Below are 11,826 nucleotides of genomic sequence, written 5' to 3'. Positions count from 1 at the left end.
TCTTAACAGAGAGTGCTTCTCCATAGAGGAGCTTGGGTGCTGCTCGGATGAGGAGTACGAATGGAGTGTCCTTGTGTTCTTGTCGGCTTGATAAAAGCAATAAATCTGTAAGGAAACAGGCTTCTGACTGCTGCTTCTTGCTGTTAAAAAAAGACTGTATAGGTGCTAACAAGCAACAGCTTTTGACTGCCCGACCCTTTGGGCCTCTCAAAGTAGAATGTAGAGTACGAACTTATCATGCTTCACAATTCCACTAGCATAAAAACTAACGCTTGCATCTTTTGTATTACTGCAGATGTTGGCACAAAGTTAGCCTTGAGAGATTCTATAGTTCCTGAGCTACCCCAATTTGATGTTAATAGCCCCTTATTTTAAAAATATACGGATAATTGGTAGAAATGATTATAGAGTTATTAGTCTAAAGGTGGATGATCCAATCCATTCATAAAAACAATCGCAGTCCAATCATGGGCAAATTGCATAAAAAAGTAACGTACTTTAATTTGATTCCTATTTGGGGTAACGTAGTTTCAGAACTTTCATTTTGGTACCTAAGATGTAAAGTTTTAAACATTTAAGTACTCGGGTAATCGGTTAACCGATTACCATCCTGATGTGGTGCACGATGTGGTATCCAACTCAGTAGTCTAACCAATTAATGTTTCAACACACCAGTTACTCAGATGCTTAATTGTTTAAAACTTTACATCTTAGGTACCAACAAGTAAATAAATTGTATCCATTAAATTTCAACCGATAAATACACCTACTTATATGATACCGAAGTTCTCTCAACAAAAACCGTCTCGTATACAAATAAAACAATAAATGTTACCACCTAAAAAACACGATACTTTCCCAAATAATGCAATCGTACACGATCATTTTGTAGTGTAGTCTAACTAACGAAAATAATTAGCATCAAAATTGGGTCGATCAAACGACCTGCTGCTGCTGCTGCTAATATCGTACAACTTGGGTATTGTCGTCACGATTCCTGCCATACGGATTGCTCTCGCTAAATCCATTTCGGCTTCTTCCTTCAGGTTTTCGTGTTTTTTGCCTGAACTTTGAGGCATTACTGTCGATATTCAGGTTTAGCTTTGGAGGGTTCGAGAAACAGAATGATGCTGCTACCGCCTGTAGTCATCATTAACACCAAAACATGTTTAATCAAGCACCGTAGATAAATACACATACATGTAAGTGATCCCATCCATATACATACGGGCGTGTTTAGTTGCGAATGTAACTTCTGTTGTGAATCAAGGAACAAACGAGAGCATGCTACGTGTTCCAGACATTCTCGTTTTGTCCCTTGGTTCACAACAAAAGTTAGGTTCGCAACTGATCTTTCCTATATACATTTATAGGGTCTAGCTCATGAGAAAACGACAAAAAGATGAAAAACTGAAGAACGCCCTAATAACCATTTATCTGTACGGTATGCATGTGTACATACAAGTAATTTGTTAGTAATTTATCTGGTATGCACTTATGCATAACATGCATGTGCCTTAAAACCAAGAAACATCTTCGGTTACTTGTTTGCAGGTGAATGGTTACAAAGGTATTCCAATTTTTATTTTTTGGGTGGTTTTCCTTGAACCTCACTCTTTTATTTACAATACAATATAGAGATAAAAGCATAAGGTACCTGCATATCGAGCCTGTGAACATTAAAGATGTCCTTCATGGAGTGCGAGTTATAAGCCAATAAGTAGGATCTATACGCATCTTTCGCCGATTTGTTCAAGTAATAGTTGTTTGCAACCAACTTTTCCTGCATCAACACCACAAACGTATCAAGCAAAACAATAGTTGTAACAAGAAATGCACAAGACCCGGGTTTTTCAAACCTAGGTCCGGGTCTTCCAAGCCTGTTTTCAGTGAATAAGAAAGATCCGGGCTATTTTAGGCCCAGGCAGAGAGACAGGCTTTGAGGTTGAAAAAAAACCTGGTCAGGTTTTTTCAGACCTGGCTTTTGGGGTTAACTGAGATTTTTCCAGGCCAGGCCTCCTCCAAACACACACACACACACACATATTGGTCTGGACCGGGCTTCGGGCTCACTGGGCCTGGACTTCTTCAGGCCAGGGCTAGGCTTTTTTAGGCATCTCTACTTGTAACTAAAAATCCGTTATTCAGTAAGCAAAAAGAAATCCTAGTGGGTCTGGTTGGGCCGGGTTTTAGAGTTGAAAAAGGGGCCCAACCACACTTTTCCACGATAGGCTTTTCCGGTCAGGCTTTAACCTTGGAAAAAGAATGTTGGTCTGATCGGGCTTACTAGGGTCGGACTTCAGACTTCGGCTTTCTTGTGCATCTCTAGTTGTAACTAAGAAAATAGTTTCACAAATACGGGAAAGTTAATAATTACCAGGTGAGACTGCACGTTTGCCATCTTCTTTTCATCAAACTCGTACTCTTTAACAGGTACTTTCGCAGCCTAAGATATTAAAATAATGATGGTTATATTTTAAAATAAAGATGGTTATGCTTAAAAATAAAGATGGTTATATTTAGAAAACTACTCCTCAACACACCTTGAGGTAGCGAAGAAACTGCAACTCTTCTGGGATAAGAAAAAGCAAAGCATTCCCTTTTGCACCTTCTCCACGAGCAGTTCGACCCACGCGATGAATATATTCCTAAGTTGAATGCCAAGTGATGAGATGAATAGATAAACCAACAATATAACATGAACAAGGAATACAATCTTAGATGTGAAAGGGATAACGTTGAACACCTTAGGTTCATCTGGAGGATCATACTGCACAATCCAGTCCTATAGGCATATAAAAAAACAAAATTATTAATGTTACGCAGACTGAACAATATTTAATTAAAATAAACTTCATCTACTTAATTTGAGAAAAAAACCAAGACGGAGACCATAAAATGATCAACAAAATGTACAAATAGATAAATTCATACCCTACAAGAAGATCATGTTTATACCGGACTCAAGTTTATAGAACCAAACACTTGTGCTTCCTATGCAAAAGTGTTGCGATAAGTTTATAGAACGCTTTTGAAGCTTTTTAGGACAACTTAAAAATAAAAGGTAACATTATTTTTATATAACATCATTTGAAGTGTCCAATAAAAAGATGTGTTCATAATACATATCTCAAAAGTGTCCTATAAGATTATTGCAACACTTCTATATAGGACTCACAATTGTTTGGTCCTGTAAACTTGAGTTGTATAAAGCAGTCTATTAAGACATTTAGGCATATTTGACGTCCTTTTGTTGAAATATTGGCCTAACAGAACAAAGAATGATCTACATACCACGGCAGGGATATCAAGACCACGAGCAGCAACATCGGTACATAACAAGATTCCTTTCTCTGCTTTGCAGAAGTCGAAAAATGTTGAAGTTCGCTTTTGCTGCTTCTGCTTCCCATGAATATCAAAACAATCCACTTGAATATACTTGAGAAGCTCGGAGTGGAATTTAACCGAATTGCATGAAGAAAAGAAAACCATCACTTTCTTTGACAGATTCCTTTTCAAGAAAGAGTAGAGAAGTAAGAATCTCTTTGTACTTGGCACCACGCAATAACCTTGTTGCAGTCCTTCATTAGTGACCTACAACATCCAAAACATCGTATTCTAATTATAGTTTATAAAATTAAAATAAACGGAAAGAAAACAAAAAAAATTTAGTGTAGCAAAGGGAATAGTTTGTTTACCCTTGTTCTCCCATCATCTACATCAATATACACCGGAGTATTTTGAAATGATAAGCGGGCAAGATCCTCGACCTGAAGAGAGAAGTAGGTAAACAAATTATACTACAATGAAAAATGGTTTCTTTGATGTACTGCAGGGTAAAAACATGCAACCTTTCATAATAGGTTTTGTTTAGGCTTTTGTTAGAGTTTGAGAGTTGCATAACTTACAGGGGTAAAAATTGGAATAAATTACAGAATGAAGTATAAAATAACAACACAACTGCAATCTTGAACACGGGTGTAAACCTTAAATGATTAAAACTTTAAAATGAATGGAGTAAATAAGAGATTGGTCTCCAAATTTTGAAGAAGAGAAGTTGAACCAAAACCATGACAGAAAGATGTAATTATTAGACTTGACAATCAGTACCTTCTTTGTCTGAGTTGCGGAAAAGAGAGCAGTTTGCCTTGTCTGCACGTTATAAAGAATTCAGTTAGTTCAAGATGAATCGAGGATCCAAGTATCATAAATGTAATACTTTTGAGTTTGTCCCAAATAAGTGCCTACTTCCCAATTCTACCCTTAATTATGGGATGAACAAATTCATTACTCCCTCTATTGTTAGGGATAAAACTGTCATTTGGTTATTTAACAAATGTAGTAATTACACGTCTACAACTATATGCCTTTTTCATTGTGAATATTTATTTCGGGATGGAGAGGGTATACAAGAACCCATGCACGCTCTAATCTGATAAATAAGTAACATAACTGTAAGTTTCTTCTATGATAAAATTATGATACAAACCTTTGGTAATATTCTAATTATCTGCTTCATTTCTTCTTCAAAGTTTGCTTCCAATATTCTATCAGCTTCATCAATCACAAAGCACTGAAAATACAAAATTCGAAATTAAGTAAAAAAACAATTGAATTGGTCATTTCATTTCAAAGATCAAATATCCGCAAAACCTAACAAAAACAGAAGTTGCATAAAGGATAGCTTTATAAAAACTGAGTTCGGATGCTATTATATATACACCATTTAAAATTTTAGCTACAAGTGTTTCTCGACAAAAGTGCAAGTTATTCATTGGCATCCACCTCATTTCAATGAAAAATCAGAACGTGGTGGTGACTTCAATTGGTCCATCAAATCTTAATATTGCATAATTAATTATACATTAAGATGTTCCACAAGACATAAACATGAAATAAATAACTGTACCTTGAGATTTTTATAAATAAACCCTTTTGTGTTCTGAAGATGGTCAAGAAGTCGTCCAGGGGTAGCTACCAATAAATTTACTCCCTTCACAATACGCTCGGCTTCTCCTCTTCGTGCTGCACCACCGATAACCAACCCAAGAGTCTGTGAATGATACTTGAGAAGGTCCTTCGCGACTGCATGAGTCTGTACATTAACAGCATAAAAGTTAATTAATTCAACATTTTTACACTCGCTCTGTCCCAAAATAGCTGTCCACATTTCTATTTTAGTTTGTTCCCAAATAAGTGTCCATTTAAAAAAATAAATACTTACTTTCCAATACTACCCTTAATTATGAGATGAATACATTCATTACTCCCTCTATTATTGACGGTAAAATTGCCATTTAGTCAATTAAAAAGTGTAATAGTTGCATATTCTAAAACTGTGTGCCTCTTCATTGCAGACATTTACGTTGGGACGGGGAGAGTATACAGTCTTTTACACCCTGAATGCATGTTTCGCATTTACAAGAAAGGATGTTTGCCCTTGAGAAACCATGAAGCTAAACTTAGATAAAGTAGCCACGCTTTGCAGCTTATTCCCAAAGCTTGTTCATAATTCTTGAAGCATTACTTATACTTACTTTACTTATGATCAACTATATATCTATGATCCAAACATGTAAGACACAGAGAACGTGAGGTTTAATCAATAAATAGTAGAGGTGAACATATACCTGTATTGCAAGCTCCCTTGTTGGACAAATGACAACAACACCGGTCCCATTTCGAGGAGCAAAGTGAGCATGAAATAACAACTCGATTGCTGGTACAAGAAAGGCTAGAGTTTTCCCAGAACCAGTTCTTGCAGCACCAAGAACATCTTTTCCTTCCAAGAGAGGAGGAATTGCTCTTGCTTGGATCTGCAATTGAAATATAAAAGTTAAAGAAGACATCACACGTAAAACCTATAGAATTGGTAGTATATTCATAAGTTACATATCTAAAAACAAAGTTGTGGTATGCAGTTAACTGTAAAATCATTACTTTGAGGATTCAACTTTCAACAACGTGATTGAATCAACTGAAAGCTGCTCAAATTTACCTGAGTCATATACTGAAAGCCCATATCTAGAATAGCTTTCATGGTTAGTTCAGACAACGGCAAAGATGTAAAAGAATCACTACTCATAATCCCAGAGTCACCACCACGCTTCCCCTTCTTCTTCGTCTTTATCTCCTTGTCCTCCTCTTCCTCCATGTTCAAACCCTCGTCACCTTCTTCCTCGTCTTTGTTTTCATCATTCTCTGGTTCATCTTCTTCACTAATCTTCTTCTCTTTCTTCTTCCTCTTCCTCTTCTTCTCTTTCACTGTTGTTCCCTTGTCCTCCTTTACCTCCTCCCCCTCCTTCTCACTGCCATTAACTTCTGCTACTTCCTGTGTTGCCAAATCAGACTCTTYCTCTCCACTTTTGTTCTTGTTCTTGTTCCTCTTTCGTTTCTTTTTGCTATTAGAACTCTCGTCATTTTCAATTTTGGAATTAGGGTTTTTCTCTAGAATTGCCATACTGGCAACCACCACTGTCTTTGTTTAAGCTCTGCAATTATCTGTTCAATTCAATCAGTAATAGAAGATTATAAGAGATCAAATTTGAACCAAACAACCTGAATTCAATTAAGATATATATATATATATATATATATATGTATATATATGAAATCCCTCTTCTGCTTGAAAGTTTAGACAACAAGTTACAGAGCACAATGTATAGTATCAAGAACACACAGCAACTATCCTGAATCCTCACATGAAGAAGCTGTCTACTTATGAGGAGGGGAGGGGAGTGTGTAGCCGGCTATGGGTCCCACTGTCTGATTGGGGTTTGGTCATATGAGCAATCCACCCACTAACCAAACCATTTATAGATTACTCCTAAATCACCCAAATATAAAAGAATTCATTCGGTCTGAATTTCCTTTAAACTGATGTTTCTTCATGTTTATGAGCTATATTGAGCTACATAACCATGATTTATCCACAATCCTTCTGAAACAAAGAACCATTTACAGCATGTAGCACACATAAATATGTCCTAATACACAAACAGTAAGACCCAAACAGCTTGTCCTTAAAATAGTAAAACGTAAGTTTTAAACAGCAATTCCGGAAAAATTTAACTTGACTTAGCATCAAGAAAGGGTAAACAAATTTCTCCTTAAAGCTCAACATTCCAAAAATATTTGCTTTTGTTAGATTAAAGCAAGGGCAGACCAATGAAGACCCCAGCAGGTCCGTGAACCCACTCAACCGATTTCACAAGTAAAAAAATCTGTATGAAACATACACGCCCTAAACTTTGAGGGGGTGCCTCGGGATATTAGAAAATACAAGGGATTTCAACAAAAAAACGAATGTCTCCCGAAACGGTGGAATTCGGCTAAAAACACATTCTGATCCTCCTTAAATGTGCAGCCACTTGACAAAAACCATGGATAAGCCGATGGATGAAAGCCTTACATAATATACTATTTAACTATGTGGAGATATATTAAAAAAGTTCAGTAAATCTGCAAAAACTACCTTTTTGAATGTTGTTGAAAATCCAAAAAAAAAACACTATGGCAGTAATCAGGCCTAAGCTAACTAGTAAAACTAAACAATAACTTCACAAAACCGATAACCGAAATTACTAAATTACAATACTAGCAATCTTATGCTAACTAAACAACTAAATAATTACATCCACTTTTTGCTACAATTTCAATCGATAATTGCATAGATGCAGAGAGTGATAACTAGCAAATTCTCGCAACTTAATGAACCAACTACGAACTACGAAGGAATAAACAGCGTTGTATAATAACTAAGAATCAACACCTGAACTGAGGCTAGTGGCGTGGGGCAGTGGACTGTGACGGAGTAGAGCGTGACCACGAGAGGCCGAAAGCAACAGCCAGCCGGCGAGAGTTGAGAGCTTGAAAGCCAATTGAGAGTTGGAGAGTTGAGAACTGCAGGACGAGAGGGATTTAGGAGAGTTTGAAATTAGGGCAATGGAATTGTCTGGAAGGCCGTTGTGAAGTTTGTAGCGAATCAATGGATTTTGGGCCATGGGCCTGCTAGGGAGGTGAATTGAATTTGAGCCCAAGACCACTCAAGAGTATTGAGGCCCAAAATGGGTCCAAACCGAGCCCGTTCAAATCGGTCTCGGTCCGAAAATTTTCTTTTGTAGCCAATCCGCAAAAACACTTGGCTCGTTATCATTGTATAAAGTACGGTCTCGTATATACAACCCCTTCTTGGGACCGGTATTATGGCCTGGGCTTTATACAAGAATAACAGGTCGTGTGTTTTTGTCATAACCGGGACCGGTTACAAAAGGAAAATCTCAAATCAGGGACCGATTTGGACGTGGACCAATCCTGAATCGATGGTAGGTAATGGGTTCCTCAATCCAGTCGTACTAGAATCGACCCGGATCAAGAAATTGACTTGTAATCGAGTCGGTCGATTCGGGTCCCGACCAAAATACCACGATAGACCTTAGGCCTGATAAGCGGTCCCATATCCGATCTGAAGCTCGGACCGGAATTTTTGTAAAATAATCATTTTTAAAATATTTGATTTATACAAAACGCTATTCAAGTTTTTATAATTATGACTTTCATATTCAGCATTTAAGTACACCTTAAATATTACATTTACCTATAAAACTCTTGGGTTGTGTTTGGTACATGAGACGGAACTAGACAGAACGGGAAAAAAAACTCATTGTCCCGTATTTGTCGCAGCATGTGACATAACAATAACTCGCTATATTTGGTGCGACATAGGACAGGGACAATAACTGGGACAAGGTGAGATAACATGAGACAATAAATGTTTTTTTTTTGTTCCACCAAAATAAGTGGAACAAAATGGGACAAGAATGATACATAAACTATTAAATCCTTATGAAAATCAGTACCTATGCATTACCGGTTCCGGGTTAAGTCAGGCACCAATTTTTCAAATTAAAAAACTGGTAACCCGTCCCGTCGAGATGGACCATATTCGACCATCTCTACTCATGAGTCGTATCTGAATCACATATGTACACATCATAATTACTATAATATGTATATAGATATATCTTATCTACATTATATATATATATATAGATCACACTTTCAGAAAGAAGGGTATGGTTGTAAACTGAGAACATGCATCACTCATCACATGATGAATAAATTGAATAAATGAACGAACCAATAAAAATAAACGAACGTAAATGAATGTTCAAGAGCAACAATAACAATAATAATGGGGAAAAAATAGGGTAAATTGTTTGAAAAAATGACGTACTTTTTACTTGATTCATGTTTTGGGTAGCGTTTTTTCAAAACTTTCATTTTGGTACTTAAGATTTAAAGTTTTAAACATTCAAGTACCCGGGAAACCGGTTGAAGAATTAACCGGTTACTATGCTGATGTGGTGAGTGACATGATGAAATTGGGTTGAATAGCAAATAGTACTGAGTTGGATACCACATCACTCGCCACATCAGTATGATAACCGGTTAATGCTTCAACTAGTAACCCGGATACTTAAATGTTTAAAACTTTATGTCTTGGATACCAAAATAAAAGTTTTAAAAATACGTTACCCAAAATAGAAATCAAGTTAAAATACGTTATTTTTTCATGCAACTTAGTCAAAAAGTCTAAATAAAATTAAAAAACATACCAATAATAGCAAATTAAGAAGGATATTTGAAATTTTGGATAATTATATTAAAATAAAAGTAACGGCAAATTACATTTTTAGTCCTTGTTGTTTAGTGTATATTATCGAATCCATCCCTATTTCTAAAAGTTAGCAAATTAGGTCCTTATGGTTGCATTTTTCTAACGACCTCTAGGTCTCTAGAGCGAAAGGGGACCCAACTCGTTAACCTTTTTTAAGAACATAACTTGTTAAAGAAACTACAACCACATGGACCAATCTCGTTAAAAAAAAGTGCAACTACAAGGACACAACTTGTTAGCAAATACAACCCCATGGACACCCTCGTTTTTTTATTAACCTGGATATTCAATCCATTATGCGAGCTGACTAATCCCAGTGTGACCGCCTGCTTTTGCGGATAGCCCGGAGTCACCGCATTTAAACCTCCGTAACCACAAGGGGTTTTTTATTTCTCATTGGATTTTAACCTGGAACATTCAGGCACTTTTGACTTTTGAAGCTCAAGCTTAAACCAATCAGACACCACCCTTGTGGATAATTTTTATAAACAAGGACGAGATCCGTTAAAAAAAACCGAACCATAGGGACCAAAAATGTATTCACTCTAACCGTAATTATATTATATCATATTTTTTCACTAGGGTTGTGGTAGTACATCGTAACTCTAAACCATCATCCATCAATCATAATGAATGGCATAAAAAACATACATAGGAAGATATATCTCGATTTTAATGTTTCGTTTTATTTGTTGTCTTTGTTGATGTTAAATTACGTTTTTATGTGGTTTTGAGAAATCGATAATGTTTTTATTCTTGAATAAAATATAAAATTTAAAAATATATAAAAATATAGTTTTTCTGTGTAATTTTTTAATTCAAGTTCTTATTGTAATTTAATTTAGATTTAATAACGAAGTAATTTATTTTTTGTTTAATAGTATAGTTTTTTTTATAAATATAATATTAATTATTCTGTTAGAACTAAATGACTATTTTAATTATATTTTAGACTTTTTATATTTAAAATGAGAAATTTATCTTGTAATTGATATGGTTATTTGCAGTTATATACACGAATTCAAACACGAAGTTTTAATAAATTGTACTTACGCAAATTTTACTTGCAATTTTGAAATTTAAGTAATATGCATCAATATGCAATATTTCATACATAAAAAATGGGTTATAAGAGTTTTTGTCAAATGTTTTATAATACAATATTGATAAGACAGGTTTGGAATAAATGGTCTTTAAAACTTGTCATCACATTTGACTCTGCCCCTTGGTTTTGCCTAATACCGGGATACATTCCATCATCAGTTTTACACTCGATAAGTTTATGATTCTAGTCGTACACAAAGAGTATTCCATAGCTACGATGAATATCATAACATATCATGCATATTTCGTGCATACAACATGATATCACATATAATATCTCAAGCTCTCAAATTAATTTCGAATTTTTTTTAGATGAGTTTAAGCCTGCATCTTCCTCTACTTGTTTGTAATAATAATTACGTACCAAATGGTCTTTGGTCTAGTGGTATCGTAGTCTCTGGCCTCGTAGGAGGTCAGAGGCTCAAATCTCACTAAAGGTAAGGAGGGTGTACGAGTTTATTTGTCGTATATAAATATTATATACTTAAAAAAACAATAATTACGTACTTTTATACTATTTATCACGCATTTGGTAGACTATAATCAAACTTTAAGCATTCGTTTACAATACACGATTTCTCAAATATCAAGTTTACAACTTAGTAATGCATATACACGACTTCTTAAATCTTTACGATTGAACTGATAAACCAATTGACAAACGCTGTGTTCACGAAACCTTTTTTTACGAAGGATTGCAAAGAAAAAGTAGGGAAGCGAGAAGAAAATAAAAAACTCGTGTTCTCAAATATTTTTAGGAGAAAAAGGAAAAGAAATGAGAAGACAGTGTGACGTTTGGTTCGCCGAGCCAATGGAATATGAAAATGTATCTAGCGAATAAAACAAACAGATTCCGATTCTTTTAGTATATTTCATTATGATTTATGTCAACCAAACACATGGTTAAATCTGATTAAGGGGTTGTGTGGTTGGTTTCCCATTAAGTCTTTTATGAATAAAGTTGTCCGTGTGGATTAATCTGTCTGTATTGAAAATGTTTTTGTTTGGAAGAGTTTTTTTTTATAGATGGAAGAGACGTGTTT

At 35.5% G+C, this 11,826-nt stretch overlaps 1 protein-coding gene across 1 annotated transcript; it reads right to left on the bottom strand.

Annotated features, from left to right (window-relative positions):
- Positions 1 to 791: 791 nt before the first annotated feature.
- Positions 792 to 7,946, bottom strand: LOC112526706 (DEAD-box ATP-dependent RNA helicase 51). Its single transcript, XM_025137098.1, has 13 exons — positions 7,772 to 7,946; positions 5,999 to 6,501; positions 5,631 to 5,816; positions 4,910 to 5,095; positions 4,490 to 4,573; positions 4,111 to 4,152; positions 3,699 to 3,770; positions 3,295 to 3,594; positions 2,747 to 2,785; positions 2,544 to 2,648; positions 2,378 to 2,446; positions 1,658 to 1,783; positions 792 to 1,140 (listed from the first exon to the last, which is right to left on the bottom strand). The coding sequence occupies exons 2-13, from the start codon at positions 6,458 to 6,460 to the stop codon at positions 961 to 963; spliced, it is 1,851 nt and encodes a 616-aa protein (XP_024992866.1). The 5' UTR covers positions 6,461 to 6,501; positions 7,772 to 7,946; the 3' UTR covers positions 792 to 960.
- Positions 7,947 to 11,826: the final 3,880 nt, after the last annotated feature.

Source organism: Cynara cardunculus (assembly GCF_001531365.2).
Source record: "Cynara cardunculus var. scolymus isolate 2C chromosome LG 14, CcrdV1, whole genome shotgun sequence".
NCBI lineage: Eukaryota > Viridiplantae > Streptophyta > Magnoliopsida > Asterales > Asteraceae > Cynara > Cynara cardunculus.
The sequence above is the reverse complement of the archived record's forward strand: the minus strand, read 5'-3'. Positions and strand labels throughout refer to the sequence as shown.